The 17,332-nt window shown below is 51.1% G+C and overlaps 4 protein-coding genes and 1 non-coding gene across 5 annotated transcripts; 2 read left to right on the forward strand and 3 right to left on the reverse strand.

Moving 5' to 3' along the window:
- Nucleotides 1–751: 751 nt before the first annotated feature.
- On the reverse strand, nucleotides 752–2,508 carry LOC129599752 (uncharacterized). Its single transcript, XM_055498064.1, has one exon. The coding sequence runs from the start codon at nucleotides 2,396–2,398 to the stop codon at nucleotides 1,046–1,048; it is 1,353 nt and encodes a 450-aa protein (XP_055354039.1). The 5' UTR covers nucleotides 2,399–2,508; the 3' UTR covers nucleotides 752–1,045.
- Nucleotides 2,509–4,233: 1,725 nt separating this feature from the next.
- Nucleotides 4,234–7,202, forward strand: LOC129599740 (catalase HPII-like). The gene is given in 4 exon segments (XM_055498048.1): nucleotides 4,234–5,052; nucleotides 5,115–5,676; nucleotides 5,992–6,653; nucleotides 6,655–7,202. Coding segments are annotated over 4 exon segments (2,271 nt in total). The 5' UTR covers nucleotides 4,234–4,380; the 3' UTR covers nucleotides 7,030–7,202.
- Nucleotides 7,203–9,452: 2,250 nt separating this feature from the next.
- Nucleotides 9,453–11,255, forward strand: LOC129599737 (uncharacterized). The gene has a single exon (XM_055498046.1). The coding sequence runs from the start codon at nucleotides 9,678–9,680 to the stop codon at nucleotides 11,067–11,069; it is 1,392 nt and encodes a 463-aa protein (XP_055354021.1). The 5' UTR covers nucleotides 9,453–9,677; the 3' UTR covers nucleotides 11,070–11,255.
- Nucleotides 11,210–14,517, reverse strand: LOC129599736 (uncharacterized). Its single transcript, XM_055498045.1, has 4 exons — nucleotides 13,772–14,517; nucleotides 12,047–12,799; nucleotides 11,776–11,934; nucleotides 11,210–11,703 (listed from the first exon to the last, which is right to left on the reverse strand). Exons 1-4 carry the CDS (start codon nucleotides 14,198–14,200, stop codon nucleotides 11,416–11,418), a joined length of 1,629 nt encoding a protein of 542 aa, XP_055354020.1. The 5' UTR covers nucleotides 14,201–14,517; the 3' UTR covers nucleotides 11,210–11,415.
- LOC129599783 (U6 spliceosomal RNA) lies at nucleotides 12,917–13,020 on the reverse strand. The gene has a single exon (XR_008691968.1). It is a non-coding gene; the product is annotated as a U6 spliceosomal RNA (small nuclear RNA).
- Nucleotides 14,518–17,332: the final 2,815 nt, after the last annotated feature.

Consider the following 17,332-nt stretch of genomic DNA (forward strand, 5'->3'; position numbering starts at 1 on the left):
TCAACTTTCTGCTCAAAGTTCAGCGCAACGCGGTCACTGCTGTTTGATGTATCCGTACTTTATGCAGCAGTTGACCAATTCGCATGGGTTGCGGACCACCCAGTACAGGGAAGATGGCCGAGCGAGGGAAGCGATGCATATACAAAAGCGTACTACGTAATTGTCGACATTGGAGGAAGTCGGCGGATATGTACATTGTATGTGGTTGCGGCCGGGGATCGGTCAGTAGTGAGTCGGCGATGTCCGCCGTAAACCGTAAAACGGGCAGCGCTTTTAATCAAAAGTGCAGAGTTAGACAGAGCGTGTGTCTAACGAATTTCTGTCTGCTCCCTTGATCAAATGCGTTTTACGGCGCCCGGTCGCTTCCCCAGGCGGACATCGCCGACTCACTAGTGTAAGAGGTTTTTGTTGGCATAATTGCCACGGGGAGGTGGGCTTAGGTTACGTCTAGTGCGCTTTATACGCGACGCTTATTCTTACCGGCTAACAAGTGACTGAAGTGAGTATGTACAGATAATACCGGCATAAAAGCCGGTCTGTTGTTTAACGGCGTCTTGGCACGCCAGCTGCCGCTTCTGTGCGCCCTCTTCTTACCCAATAACCACTTCCGCTGGCGGAACATGTCCCTGGCTGACAAAGTTTGCAACTAAGCGCGCTGGCACGCGACGCACCGTTTTGTCGGCGATAAAGTCCGGGACGTGCGCCCCGATTACGCCTTATCGAACGGAAGTGATCATGTTTGTCAGTGGGAATTTACTCACACCCGTTCATTCGCAGTCAGAGCCGCACAGATAATTTTTCCCAAGACAATCAACGGTATAAGCAATTCGGCTTAATTTTAAATCAGAATATCATCATTTCGCCAAAACTGCCAAATAAAACGTTGTCATACAAATGAAATTTTGGTTGGATAGAGATTTTGGTTGTTTTTTTAATGTTTAAATTTTAACTGTAAAGTAGTGTGCCGGCGCTTGCACTTTTGTTGTTATGGCGGCTATTGCCCAATAAACTAATCCAAATGAAATTTGTTATACTGTACGTCCTGTTAAATCTGGTTAAGAACGCTGTGCAAATTCTTGGTGGACTGTCCGGCGGGCCCGATGGTAGCGCGGGCCTTTTCTCCTAACGTCCCCATCGTCTCGCGGTACGGGCTCTTCCCGTCGCCCGCTTCCCTCCACCCGGCCACCGTCTGGATGGCCTCGACGATCTCTTCCGCCGGGACCACCCGCCCGATGACCCCGGTGCCCTTGATCGTCTTCCCGGCGCCCAACTGCTCCAGCATGATCGCGTTGACGTGCTGGTCGCCGAACATCGGCCAACCGACCACCGGGACCCCGTAGGACGCCGCCTCCAGGCTGCTGTTCCAGCCGCAGTGGCTGACGAAGACCCCCGCGGCCGGGTGACCCAGGACGCGCTTCTGCGGCGCCCACGGCACAATTAAATAAGGCGCGGCGGGGTCCAGGGAGTCGGCGGTGGACACCGTGTACTCCTTCGGGAGGTGCTCCTGCAAAAAGGGACGCAGCGCCCAGATGAAGGGGCGCTTCAAGAACGTCAACGCTGCAGCGACCTGGGCGATTTGTTCGGGCTTGGGCACGGCGACGGTCCCGAAGGAGAAGTAGGTGACGGAGGCCGGCGCCTGGGTGTCCAGCCAGTCGAGGATGCGGTGCTCCAGGAGGTCCTTCTTGCGGTCCAGGTGTTCGTCCGTCGGCAGCATCGGCCCGATGAACTTCATGGGGACGCTGGCGAAGCGCCGGCTGTTCCCCAGAAGGTCCATGACGTGGGGCTCCAGCTCCTGGAAGGAGTTGAAGAGGATGGCGGTGGACAGGGCCAGGGCGTCGTAGTTGCGGATGGCCTGCGCCTTCATGAAGTCGGGGATGGCCACCTTGGTGAGGTCGGTGACGGAGCCGTCGAGGAAGGACTCGGCGGCGATGGTCGGGGTGTCCTCGTCGATGTCGCCGTAGTGCGCCAGGAAGACCGGCGAGAAGGGACTGAAGGCGAAGGCCGGGAGGCCGCGGGCGTGCGCCGCCCGGATGCAGGCCGGGAAGGTGGCGTCGACGAAGATGGCGCTGACGGGCGGGAGGTCCACCCCGGCGGCGGAGGGGTCCCCCAGGGCGCGGATGAAGGCCTCGTAGTGCGGGTCGAGGTCGGCCATGGCCTGGAAGCTCTCGCGCATCTCGTGGATGCGCTCGTCCAGGTTGAAGTTTAAGTGGTCGGCGACGCCGTGCAGCCGGATGGGGGCGGGCGGCATAAGGTCACGCTGCTTAATGTCCGGGACCTTGTAGCCGGAGATGCACAGCGTCACGTCGTGGTGCGGCGCGATCTTCTTGGCCAGCTCCAGGCCCGGGATGTAGTGCCCGAACGCCGGCATCACGATGACCAACACGTGCTTGCGCGCCATGTCCCCGCTTAATTATAATACTGTACACCGCGAAAAAAGTTTAATTAAGGAAGCAGTGCAGCGTGCTGCCGGCGATGTGTTGTAATGCAAACTGTCGCAGTCGGACTAACACGCGGTTGCATATTAAATGGTTTCTTCTAGAAAAGCGAGCATGTACGTGCAATATACCGGCATTGTTGGACAATTCGCTTAATTAATTGACCAAGATAAGAAAAGGGAAGTGATAACCTGCTGCCAAATTGCCGCATGGAGCCGGCATAGTACAATGCTTATATGCATTCTGCGTACAGTAGATAAGATAAGCCAGGACACGTGCCATTGCTGGCAAGCGCCAACATCAACGTTATTAGTTTTGCCTGCCGCAGTTATCAGTATAATATTAGTAGTACAACAGGTTAATCAGGTGACCTTTGCAGTGTCGGCAGTATCGCCGTTTCATTAACAGGGATTTCTTTCCGTCGCAATCTGCCACACCGAGCGGTTGCAGGTGCGTCAAGCGCCGGAAGTGGCTGCATTTCCTGCACTGGAAAGGTTCAGCTTCAAGGACTGCGTGCAACATAAATTATGTTGGACAGCAAAGTGATTTCCGCGGGAATACACGCTACTCGGAAGGAAATGGCTCGTGTGTATTCGGAGCGATCTGTATCGAGAAAACCGTGTATGTCTGCTCTGCGCCGTATTGCTTTGCACACACTACAAGAAGCGATCATGTACACATACAAATATACATTAATACAGGTCAAACAGACGAGAAATGTTTCGCGGTAATGCGGCAGCCTGTTTCCGGTGCTTGTTGACGGTACGCGCTGCATTTTTTTGAACTGTTGGTGTGTGGTAATTAGTGGGTATTTGTACGAGTATCCGCACAGTAGCTTCTCTCCGTAGTTTACTTTGCACAGAGCGAGTACGCGTGGGAATGCGGCACATGTTGCAGGCACTGTTGCACATGCACAGCAGCAAAAAGAAAACTCTGATGGATTGTTTTCTGCTGACTAGTTCGCTCTGTGTACAAAATTAATTGTTCAGCTGGGCGATGCGAGTACAACACATTGGTTGGTGGCCAGTATACTGTATATATCTATATACAGTACAGTACTTCCGGTCAGTGCGCATACGTTTACGCGACATTACGCGGTGCGGTTATGATTTGGATGATTGACTGGAAATCATTGATAGTTTTCGATCGGCGGTCATAGCTTTATGTGGGGATACATTTTCTGCGTCATACACTATTATATCGGTGGTGCAGTGATACTGTAACCACTTCCAAGCAGTCACTCACAAGTCACATTAGCTGTCGACGGCGCGCGCGTTAATATTTTCTCAACGTTAATTGTTAGCGAAACTATAGATATGTAATACGAGTAATTAACGTTACATGGATAAAGCGGCATGTATGATCGTCTCGCTGAAGGTTACCGGGCGCTGTCCCGCGGCAGCACTGCTCGTTACTCTTACAATCATCGCTTCTCACACCGCATTAGGTTTATACGCCATCATAACACGATAAATATTGATAAATATTATAACCCAGTTATTAATTAATAATTATACCGTGCTGACTTAATTTCTCCATGTAAACGCTGATTAAAGCACTGCGCTGATCAGAGTGCGTAACGCAAACGTGCCAATTAAGCCACCGCCCTGAGGTACCGTACAAGACTTCCATCAATCAGCCCTTGTTTTTTTACACAGTAAACATTATTATTGATTTTTTGTTGCGGTAAGCGCGCATTAATTGTTGTACAACCGAGTGGAAATGTACCGGCATCACATTACGTTACATATATGTCGGCGGCATATATGGTCGGGGTCATCGAGCGGTGAAAAAGTTGTTGTTGTGATGGAAGTCAAGCTGTGCCGTACAAATACCGCGACAAGCTAATCAGCAGCGTGACACTTTTGTTTCGCTACAACGCAGTAACAACTTCGTGTTTTGTCACCGGAAACGCACGGCAAACGAAGACGCACGCTGATCGAAGATGACTCGGCTGTGCCGGCCGTTGGGCTGGCTGCTCCTCATCGGCGTGGTATGCGCGCAGCAGACGTCCTACTCCAGTAACGGGAATAACGGGAACACCGGAAATAATAACGGGAATAACGGGAACAACGGGAACACCGGCCAATGCGTAATGCACGGCACCAGCCTGAACGGCGTGTGCGACAACGCCAAAGTGCAGAGCATGGCCGCCTACCGCGAGGACGACACCGTGGCGGACGGCGTCCTCACCACCAACCAGGGCGTCCCCATCGCCGACGACCAGAACTCCCTCAAAGCCGGTCCGCGCGGCTCCACGCTCCTGGAGGACTTCATCATGCGCGAGAAGATCACGCACTTCGACCACGAGCGCATCCCCGAGCGCGTCGTCCACGCCCGCGGGGCGGCCGCCCACGGCTACTTCCAGGTCTACCGCTCCCTGGCCAACATCACCCGCGCCGCCTTCCTCCAGGACCCGACGAAACAGACCCCGGTCTTCGTCCGCTTCTCCACCGTCGGCGGGAATCGGGGGTCCGCCGACACCGTCCGGGACATCCGCGGGTTCGCCACCAAGTTCTACACGGACGAGGGCAACTTCGACATCGTGGGGAACAACGCGCCGGTCTTCTTCATCCAGGACGCCATCAAGTTCCCGGACTTTGTCCATTCGGTTAAGGTAGGGGTGGTGATGGGGGCGGAGAACCTCCGTGACCTTTTACTTAACGGGGTTGTTTACAGCCGGAGCCCCAGAACGAGATCCCGCAGGCGTCCTCCGCCCACGACTCCCTGTGGGACTTTGTCGGGCAGCAGTCGGAGACGATGCACGCCATCTTCTGGCTGATGTCGGACCGCGCCCTGCCCCGCGCCTACGCCAACATGGAGGGCTTCGGCGTCCACACCTTCCGGCTGGTCACCGCCGACGGCACCTCCCGCTTCGTCAAGTTCCACTGGAAACCCAAACTCGGCCTGCACTCGCTGCTCTTCGACGAGGCCGCCAAGATCAACGGGAAGGACCCCGATTTCAACCGGCGCCAACTGTGGAACGACATCGAGGCCGGCAACTTCCCCGAGTGGGAGCTCGGGCTGCAGGTCATCGAGGAGGCCGACCAGAACAAATTCGGGTTTGATCTGCTGGACCCTACGAAGCTCGTCCCCGAGGAGCTGGTGCCGGTGATGCGCGTCGGGCGGATGGTGCTCAACCGCAACCCCGACAACTACTTTGCCGAGACCGAGCAGGTGGCGTTCGATATCGGCAACGTGGTGCCCGGTATCGACTTCACTGAGGATCCTTTGATGCAAGGTTAAATTAAGTTAATTTGAATTATTTTAAGATCGATGACCTTTTTAAGCTTTTATATATACGAGTATATAACGATAATCTTTTATATACGAGTATACGCGTTGACCTTATATGAGCGATAACATTTACTGCTTTATATATACGAACGATGATAAGCTTTGGCTGTCTTTTATTATATATGAGCGATGACCTTCACTGCTTTATATATACCAGTATATAAGAACGATGAGTTAAGCTTTGATTGTCTTTTATATGCATGCGTCGAAATTTCTTAGTGCTACCTATATATGAGCGATGACCTTTAATTTTTTTAAGGCCGCATCTTTTCCTACCTGGACACGCAACTGTCCCGCCTGGGCGGCGTCAACTTCAACGAAATCCCCATCAACCGGCCGGTGTGCCCGTTCCGCAACAACCAGCGCGACGGTTTCCACCGCGAGACCATCAACGTCGGCCGCACCAACTACGACGTGAACACCGTAAACAAGGGCGTCCCGGCCCAGAGCCCCAGCCGCGGCTACAAGACCTACCCCACCCTGGTGTCCGGCACGAAGATCCGCGTCCGCTCGCCGACCTTCGACGACCACTTCTCGCAGTGCACGCTCTTCTACCAGAGCCTGACCAAGCCCGAGCAGGACCACATCGCTTCCGCCTTCTCCTTCGAACTGAGCAAGGTCACCTACCAGTCCATCCGTGACGCCGTCGTCCAGAACCTGGAGAACGTCGACGCCGGCCTGGCGGCGACGGTGGCGCACAACCTCAACATGGCGCTCCCCCCGAAGAACACCGCCGACTTCCCGAAGACAGTCAGCCCGTCGCCGGTGCTGAGCGAGATCCTCAACACCGTCAACGACACTATCCGCACGCGGGTGGTGGCCGTCCTGGTGGCCGACGGGGTCAACGGCGACGCCGTGGCGGCCATGAAGGCGGCGCTGGTGGCGGGCGGCGCCTACGTGAAGATCCTCAGCAGCCGGTTGGGGCAGCGTCGCCGTGGCGGCCGGGAGCGCGGCGGTGGTGGCCGACGGGACGCTGGCCAACACGCCCAGCATCGTCGTGGACGCCGTCTACGTGCCGGACGGCGGGGACGCGGCGGCGCTGGAGAAGCAGGGGAGCTACGTGCAGTATCTGTACGAGACGTACGCCTACCTCAAGCCGCTGGCCGCCGCCGGCTCCGGGAAGACGCTGCTGGCCAGTCTCGGCCTGGTCCCGGCGTCCGACAGCCAGGCGCCGCCCGACGGCGTCCTCATGACGGCCGCGTCGATGCCGGGCGCCGACTTTAACCAGCAGTTTATTACCAATATCGGCTTCCATCGCTTCTGGAACCGCGCCGATGTCGACCAAATTCCCAACTGACCAAATACCGTTTTCTTTCTATTTATTAATTTATTTACTTAATATACAGTTTGGTTCAAAGGCGTTTTGTTCACCCCTAAATTCTCAAAGGTTTCGCCGCTGCTTTATGTCTGTGACGGATCGCACACCTCCAGTATACAACCAAAAATACACTATTGTAACACATGTAATAAACACAGTAATTATGATAATATAATATTATGTACATACGTAAAACAACCTAAGCTTCAGCGTAGCAGGGCAATTATCGTATTTGAATCTCTTGGCAAAACATGTATTCTACATCCGCAGTCTTTTATACTATACTCTATAGTGAACACTGAACGGTAAATTTGTATAGTAGATTAGTAAAATACCGGCAGCGAACGCATTATGATTCAATGTCGAGGTACGCGTAGTTCGGTACTACTGATAGGGATGGTTTAATTTAAATGCCCTTGTCAATTTCGCTCTGGTTACGCAAATCAGAGTACGTACACGTAATAATTAATGCACGCGTTGTTTAGTAATACTAGTAATTAGTTGAAGCACGGATTATGAAATGGAAGTGAAAAGCTCCCGCAGCGAGTCACACATTAACAGGTAGAGCCGAACGGCAACATGCATAAAAAATTCTAGAGAACTGTTACATCGACATACAACCATCTAATCTGCGTGATAAAACCGTTATTACGCAGATTCAGACATTCGGGTATCTTCCAACGCCTATGTAGGTTTTTTGTGCATTATGCGCAGTAGATACGACTGGTAACGTGTGTCATCACGATCCGGAGCTTATCTACGCTCCGAATGGTCAAAACAACCATACCGCACGTATTCGAGATACCGCGCTGCACAGCTCCGTTTTTCAACATACCCGTTCTTATCTCTATGAATCATAACTTATGCACCATAATGCGCTGCACTGGCCGTATACCAGCCCACAGAGAAAGATGTCTGATTTTTCGTATTGTGATCGGTAGATGAAGCCGGTCTTTCCACAATTAGGACTGTCAAATATCAGCAGCCCGCGTGTATCAGCGGCACGACTGCTGCGCACGTATCGGTTACTCATTTTTCCGCTATGACTAAGAGAAAAAAAGTGAAACGTGTTCCCATCACTGATAACGGATACACTCGTAGAAATAAACACCAAATCTGACAGCACCGTGAATTCTGCAATAAATCTGCCTTCAATGCCATTCCCTACCATGGATAACGCAACACAACAAGCGCAAACTTGTTAAGAAAAATAATCCCACATAGCTTAATGACATGTAATTAATTTTTTTTCATGTGTAATAAATTTGCTAATTAGGTGCTAAAAAAACCCAGGTGCGAAATTACTAATTCGGGGCAGATTCGCTAATTAATTAGCTGCTAATTGTGCTAATTAGGCGTGAATGACTCTAGTTAGTTCATCAAATTTTCGCTCAGTTACTAATTATAAGGTTAATTAATTAAACCTTATTATCTTAAAACTTAATGACGAACTACAGTAAGTACAGCGTAATTACATGCAGTTTAATGCAGCCTGGATCACTACGAACGTTTATTAGCAGCGCAAGATAATTTTAAAGAGTTGACAAGCGGTCATGAATGTGAGCGCGAATTATAAAACCGAGCTCAACAGCTCGGTTTTCTAATTCAGCAACTGATTCTCCATCTGACCAATGCGCGCGGCGTTATCAGTGAATCTGTCTGACTCACAAATCAGTGCGTGAGTTGTTGCGCACTCGAGAGTTTTGACCTAGATACAATTCGCATCAGAGTCCCAATACGTAGCATATTTGACAGCAACTAATGTTAGAAGGGAATTAAGTAGAACCGTGAACGTCGCATATGTTTATCTAATCGAAAGGAAGTGATTGTTTTCTCAGCCGCTGCAACTCAGCGACTACTTTCTACGTGCCGTATGTACTAATGTATTCTGTACATAAAGCACAGTAAAAATATGTACTGCCAAGTCAACAAGCGCTATTCGCCTGCCGGCACGGCACCGGCCGTACTGTGTGTACAGCCGGAAATGAACTCGTTACCTAGAGAAAATCCATGTGCAAATGCCGTACTGCACATACGAGTACTTACACATGCGTTTCCGGATACGGGTATTATAATACGACTGATAGCCGAGAATCGTTGTACGAATTACATACACTACGCACAATTATTTCTGTTTATTATTATTCTGTATGTTAGCGAATTTATTTTATTTATTAGAATTTATCTGTACACATAATTGTTATTTTATTCATCAATTATTTCAGTACATACATACTGTGCGGATGCCGGCACTAACGCGGTTACGCGCGTACGTTGTGCGCAGACTGCGCTGTTTGTATGACACTACATGAAGATAAAAACTGCCGATTCCTGTACATTATTGGTATTAACGAATAAATATCAGCTTAAATAGATGTCAAACCGCAGCGCTGCATATATAAACGTACATACTACATAGACAGAATTATGTAATCCATCACGCTCGTCGCATAGTGCACGGTAGACAGTGCGGAGAGGCCGGTTCTGCTGCTGGCAAAGCTAGTTCAACAGCTGACTGCGAGCGAATAATCACACACGCTGTAATCTAGGCACCGAAGGAACGAGCCTCCGTGCGCGCTGCCTTCTTCCCGTTTGTGTTAATCGCCTGCATAATTGAACCGTTCAGGATGTCGGTTCAGCGGCTGCACCTGTTGGCCATCAGCTTCCCGGCGCTGGGCCACGCCATCCCGTTGTTCGAGTGCTGCCGGAAGCTCTCCAAACACCACGACATCACCTACGCCGTCTCGCGCAGTGTCGCCGACACCCTACGCCCCCGCGAGTTCGCCTCCCTCCAGGCCGACGAGCCGGTGACCTTGGTGGCCATCGAGGACGGTATTCGCGCCGACCGCCACATGACCTCCGACGACTTCCTCGAGGCCCACGACATGATCATCAACTACACGCGCCCCGGGGTGGCGCGCTTCATCCAGCAGTACGTCGACCCTAAAGGGGAGCACCACGCCGCCAGCGTCTTCCAGGGGAAGCCGCCGCCCCGCGCCATCATCTTCGACATGTTCATCACGCCGGCGGTGATGGGCACCCGCCTTCCGGACGCCCTCTACCTGTACTTCAACCCCTCGCCGGCCTACTACCCGCGCTACATTGTCCTCTACAACGATCCCGTCCAAGTGTGTCCGCTGGAGGAGCAGGACCCGTATTACACGCTGCCCGCCCCCGGGGAGCAGCTCCTCCCGCAGTCCGAGATGAATATCAAGGAGATCCGCCCCATCGCGGAGTACTTGTCCCACATCGACGGGATGATCTGCAACAGCTTCCGGAAGATCGACGCCGAGGACCTCCGGGAGGCGCAGAAGGACGCGCGCCTCCGCCACATCCGCTTCTTCTGCCTCGGGCCCTTCATCGCCCGCGCCGGGCCCACCAAACCAGCGGCGGAGGTCCAGATCACCGGGTGGCTGGATAAACAGGCCGCCCGCTCCGTCGTCTTCGTCTCCTTCGGCTCCATGGCCGTTCCCAAACCGGAGGAGATCCGCGGGATCGGGAGCGCCTTGTTGGCCACCGGACGCCCGTTTATCTGGTCCCTGCGGAAAGGTCACGAGCAGCACCTCCCGGAGGGGATCCGCCGCGTGCTGCAGGAGGACGTCCTGCACGAGAAGTACGTCGTGGTGCCGTGGGCGCCGCAGAAAGCCATCCTGGCGCACCCGGCCACGGCCCTGTTCGTCAGTCACTGCGGGTGGAACAGCGCGCTGGAGACGATGAGCAGCGGGGTGCCGGTGCTGGCCTGGCCCATGTGGGCCGACCAAAAAGCCATCGGGGAGATGTTTGTCAAGCTGGGCGCCGGGACGATGATCCCCGGGACGAGCTGCTCCAGTACGGAGGTCGTCCCGGAGGACACGGTGACCGCCGCCCTCACGGAGGCCCTGGGGAATGAGAAGTACTACGCGGCGGCGCAGCAGCTGAAGGCCGATATCGACACGGCGCTGGACGAGGGCGGGACGTCACAGACGGAATTACAGGAGCTGCTGCAGTTTATTGACCAAGCCGGTGCTTCGCGCCCTTAATTGCCGACAAATTTACGTGCCTTTGTAATTTTTTATATATTCCTTGTCCTGATTAATGAAAATGCATTATGGGAATATGTTGTAACTGCCATAATAATTGCGATTTTATATACATAACCTCCATAAAGGTTACCGTCATGTATTCATTTTTATATACAAAACCTCCATAAAGGTCACTGTCATATAGCGCGATTCTTTATTCAGTTGTAATTAAGAGCGATTTATATGACATAATTCGGCATAAAACCGGTTAATTAAAATTAATACTGTTCCTGCCATAATTCAGTGGGATGGCGCCACCAGCGTCGACTATGACACAACGCCAAGGGACGTTGCTGGTGTCAGATTAGTCACCGGCGTCCACGACGACGTCGTGCAGGTCTGCCGGCTGGAGGGTGTCGAGGGAAGGCGCCGACAGGTTGAGGCCGGGGTCGAGGAGGGCGCTGCGGAGGAGCGCGACGAGCTGCGAGAGCGTGGCCTGGTCCAGCGTGCACTGGTTGACGCGCTCGGCCTGCTTCTCCAGCTGCACGCGCAGCTCGTGCAGCTGCGACTTGGAGGCCAGCTCGCGCATGTCCGTCTTGGTGTCGTGCGTCTGGTAGATCAGCACGGCGTACGTGATCATCAGCTCCGCCCACTATAATGTAATACAGCGTATAGCGGCTACACTCTACACTTATTGCACAGCCGGAGTGTTGAACGTGCTCACCGTTAACATAAATTCCTTGGTGATGTGGAAGAACCCGCCCGCCGACACCGAGCCGTCCTTGTAGTCGCACCGGCTAATAAACACTTCGCACTCACTACGCACGTCCTCCATGTCCGTGTCGGCCGCGATACGCTTCATGTCGTCACGCACAGATTGTACCTAATTCAATACTCGATGTATGTTTAATTTTATATGTATTCATTTTATTGTATATTTATTTTATTCTTCTTAATATTATTTGGTTAAGAAAGGTGACCACGGTGTTACTGACCTTTTCGTGGATGGACACCGTGGCGCACACCTTGATGACGAAATTGGCCAGTCCCAGTCCGCCCAACGCGAAGATAAGCGTCCTTGACGTCCGGTCGACCACGGAGACGGTATCGTGCGACTCCTCCCAGGACTCCCGCGGCCGCTCCACCTGCAGCGCCGCCCCCAGCAGCGCAATGAACCCGACCACCTCCCGCAGGGCGCTGATGAGGATCAGGTGCGAGAAGATGCCGTCGATCTCCACGAAGCAGCACTGCAGCAGCCGGTACCGCTGGCGGATGCCAGCCAGGGCGGCGATCACCTGGGTGTTGCGGCCGGGCTCCCGGCTCTGGCTGTCGGCGTGGATGCCGGCCAGGTCCTCCTTCATTTTGTCGTAGCCGGTGCCGGTGGATAAGAGGAACACCAGGAGGATCCCCAGGGGAAAGGCCTCGCAGCACAGGCAGAAGGCCAAAGTTAATCCGTTAATGAGGAAGCAGGCGAAGGGCATGATGTGCGCGGAGGGTCCGAGGATGCCCTGCAGCCAGGCCTGGACGATTTCGTTGAAGGTGGGGGAGATCTCGCGGAAGCTGAAGTAGAAGGACAGGAGACAGCTGAGGACGAAGGTGAAGTTCCAGGTTAGGACGGCGTAGGTGGTCAGGTGGATGGTGCGGCTGGAATGGGTGTTCTGCGTCCCGGCTAGCGCCGTCTGGATCTGCTGGATCACCGCCGGGATGTGGCGGAGCTTGGTGACGGTGATGGCCAGGATTAAGGGGCCCTGTACAACGGGGGCTAGCATATATGGCTCGATGTCACTTTATTATTACCGTTTTATTGCATGATAACGAGGTACATATATACAAATCAAAAAACATTAACAAGTTAACCAAACGGAAAAATTTGGAAACGCTTCACGATTTTGCGTGTCATCCTTGCGCAGGGGCCATGCTAATCTTCTCTGCATCGTTTCCAATTTAGTATATGAGGTGGAAACACCTTTACACCTTTAATATTAAAGGGCTCCAACAAACGAGGGCTGGCATACTCTGTATATCGCTCGATGCCGTTTTATATCACGGGGCTCTTTAAAATACGGGACATATATCTTTGCATGCTGTATATCGCCATGTTATTGTTAAGGGACCCTAAATAATATTAAACCTAGCATAATACAGTATTATATCGCTCGACATCGCTTCGATATGTAGGGGCTTAGTGAAATCAGGGCATATTATATTATATCGTTTGTTTATATGAAACACAATCGTATTGTACATCGCTCGATGTACGTTAATGTTAATCTAACGGAGGACTGGAAAATACGGGAGCGAAGCATATAGATATGTATTTCGCCGCTCGGTGTCAGTTTAATATAAACACGCGTTACAAAATATGGGGCACATGTCGCTTACTTTTAATGTTTAAAATTTTAATAATTTTCACTGGTGTAAATCTGTGGAACATACCGATATGTGCACTGGCTCTTGTCGAATAAAACACAGTCGTTTACTTATATGCACGTATGTATAAATACGGTATCTTGCTACTTTGTATTTCAAACCAAGGGTATTACGGTATTTTTATAAGTGTATCTCTCGACATTACCTTATAACGTGAAAAGGCCCTACAAAATATTAAGCCAGCATATATGTATTAGATTTTGATGTTACGGTAATGTAAAGGGGGATAAGATTCGGGAGCTGGCACATATCGCTCGATGTATTCGGCAATGATCGTGTTTGTGCCTTACCTGAGTGAAGATGACGGTGCGGAAGAGGAAGCTGATGATGGCGAAGAATTCGAGGCGCTCGAGGTCGGCGCGGTAGATGAGGACGTAGCCGGCCACCGGCCACGGGAGCAGCACTAGGCCGAGCGAGATAAAGAGGAGCAGCGACCAGGCGGCGGCCCGCCAGTCCAGCTGCGCGGTCTGGTAGTCGAGGAGGGCGTCGACGCGGTACGGGCACAGGCCGAAGCACTGCATGAAGCGCATGTACAGCTTGAGGTGGCGCAGGAAGGACAGCGTCGGCTGGCTGCCGTCCGGGAAGAACTTCACTTCCGGCGACGGCGGCGGCTTCTCCTGCATGATCATCCTGGCGCGGTTGCGCAGAGCGGACGGGCGACGCGGCAGGGAGGATGCGGGATAAATGCGGGACGCCGTCGGTGGACGGATGTGGGGCATAGCGCGTCTGGAGCGACGAGCGACGCGGCCGGGATAAACGGGATAAACGCCCGTGTGTGCTGAGCAAACAGCGGCCTTTTCGCCACGGCACACAGACAGTGTTTGTCGCGGGAAAGGTCAACTGGGAAAGTGCTTCTTTATATATACATGCGCCAAGGTTAAGTGCCGGTGAAGATGGATTCGGGCGAAAAGCCGGGAAAATATTTGCCCAGAGAATTAACGGCGGGCATTGTGTAGGAAGCGTTTCGCCTGGAGATCGATAAGGAAGAAGGTGGTTGTTTGTTTATGGAGAGGTGCTTTGTGCCGGCAGCTGCGAATAAGTGTTGACACAGGGGACACAGCGGCAATTGATATCCCATCCGACGACAATTAGCGCCGCCGTACGCTGCGCCAGCACATCCGCCACTGTGGCGAAGAGCGCGATCCTGACAAGCGGCGCATGTACTGTACATTCCCGGGAATTATGCCCACTCGGGTTCGCGCTGAACACGCGCTCGTGTTTCTTGCTCGGAACATGTTACGGATACCGGCACGCGCCGGATACGCCAGCACGAGAAAGTTTCGCTTTTTCACACATTTCCCGTGGCATAGGGAAGTGGTGCTGGAACAGGGATTTCCGAGGGGACTGATTCAGCGAATGCTCGGTCAAACACTGAACGGTTTCAGTTCGGTTCGGTTATTCTCCTGCAGTAAAGTCACAAGAACGGAATCGGAGTTGTGCGAAAGGAGGAATTAACAGGGACCGTACGAGTTCAAATAACGATACGCGTATTATTGTGACCTTTTGATTGATGTACCGGCAATCGGCATCCGGTGATTCAGCGTGAATACACCGATATAATTACGTAGATGAGCCGCCAACGATTAATTATAACCGCCGTTCTTCGGTATAACATTATGCGTAGTTTTGTACACAAACATACGCCTACGACAATTTGTCTGATGGTGAGTACTAGTTGTCAGCAGTAATAGGCAATCGAAGGTGCAGTTAAGGGAAGTGGCCCGGTACATGGTACCAAAATCGTGTACATGCAGGAAATATAGATATTTCACTTTCGCGCACTCCTAAACCCTATTTTCTCTTGTTTTATGACATTCTGTAGCCAGATAATTCGTATACACTGGCGTGAAAACCGTTTGTGCGCGCAACATCCGGTTCGGGAGTTATGACTCTTAGAAAATCCCAAAAAGTTTAAATGCATTCAGGTACATTCAGGTGTACCAAAAGTCTCATTATGGACCGATCTCCTTCAAATTTTGCACGTAAATGTATATGGCCATGAAGATGGTTTTTGCACAGATCCAGAGTTCCATAACTATTTTCAAATTTTAAAATGAATTTTAAAATTTTTGAAATTCATTTTAAAATTTGAAAAACATGTTAGAGCAGTGGATCGGTGTAAAAACGATCTTCATTGCCATGTGCATTTACGTGCAAAATTTGAAGGAGATCGGTCCATAATGAGACTTCCGGTACACCTGAATGTACCTGAATGCATTTAAACTTTTTGGGATTTTCTAAGAGTCATAACTCCCGAACCGGATGTTGCGCGCACAAACGGTTTTCACGCCAGTGTATACGAATCATCTGGCTACAGAATGTCATAAAACAAGAGAAAAAAGGGTTTAGGAGTGCGCGAATGTGAAATATCTGTATTTCCTGCATGTACACGATTTTGGTACCATGTACCGGGCCTTCCCTTAACAGCATCCAAGCGGAAGTTACGTCTTTATTGATGTATAGAAGTACAGAACTTTCTTGTAATAATAATAATTAATAACGTGTTTCATCACACTCATTGCCTGTTATTACAGCTACTGCTGTACCAGTACTGTATAATTAATACTCTGCGTAACAGGGCAAGGGTCACGGCGTGGAAAATTAACTCAAAGTTGCCTTATTAACTATGCAAATTGACAAGCCGGAATTTCTCATCGAGGCTTAACTATTAGTAAAGATCGTGCATTATTTTGACAAATGAAGCACGAAATACAGAGGAGAAGACCGGCTTGGGAAGACGCACCGGAAGTGACGGCTGGGTCGATCTGGCATTTTCCCGCCGGTTTCCACACTCCACATGTATGGGGATGTCGAAACAGTGGATCATTTTACCACTGCGTGCTGAGCAGTACAAAGTCGTTGACAGCTCGACATTTCAGAATAATTAAAGTATTCTGGTAGTTTATTTGTATACCGCATGCAGTATAGATATACAGATAGGTACGGTATCTCTTGCTAGTCGTGTACATAAGGGGAAACCAGAACGCAGAAGCGTTTACAACTCCGCAGGTCCTGCATAATAAAAATCGGGAATACACAATTTTTCAATAAATGCTAATTAACTGATGTCTGATGCAAGTGATGAGAAATAAATTACCATACCTAGCATAAAAAAACATATAAAATGAGATTTCCCGTATCGTATTAATTTTTCAAAAGACCATATTTATTTATGGGTATGCTGTGTATGTACTGTATTATTATTTATTGTTAATAATTTTCCTATCGTTCCGTATGCACAGTACTCTCTGTTCCCAAATTGCAATGTACATTTTGTTAAAACTAATTCTTCTCCCATTAAAACAACTCCCGTAAATACGCTGAGTTAACATTATATCGCATACAATTTCACCGGCAATCCACAAACACACACACTGACCCAATTACCGCAACAGAAAACAGCGAGAAAAAATTAAATTCCACTGGGAAGCATCAGAATTATACAGAGCAGATACTACAGTACAAACACGTACAGTATAAGTATAAACAGCAGAAAAAAACGGTAATAAAAACAGAAATAAAAACGGAGAAAAAAGTAGCCCGAGTGTAAAAAGAGAGCAGCGCGACGGAAGAAAATGTACAAAAAAAAGCGGTCAATCAAAATCGGTTACAATTCGATTAAGAATAAAGCAGAGAGGAGCCGAGACACGAGTCGGACAGACAGAACGCAGAATTATCACCGGGCGCGGCCTGATTATCACGGACGACGGGCTATCGTTCACTTTTCACATTCATCGGAAGAAGCTATCGGCGAAGGGTCCTCGGGTTTGGTCAGAAAGGGGTTGACGGGCACCTGCTGCATCAACCCCGACGGGGGCGTCACGCGGCGCGGCACGGTGGGCGGGCCGACC

The sequence above is a fragment of the Paramacrobiotus metropolitanus genome, unplaced genomic scaffold (assembly GCF_019649055.1).
Source record: "Paramacrobiotus metropolitanus isolate TYO unplaced genomic scaffold, Prichtersi_v1.0 Parri_scaffold0000154, whole genome shotgun sequence".
NCBI lineage: Eukaryota > Metazoa > Tardigrada > Eutardigrada > Parachela > Macrobiotidae > Paramacrobiotus > Paramacrobiotus metropolitanus.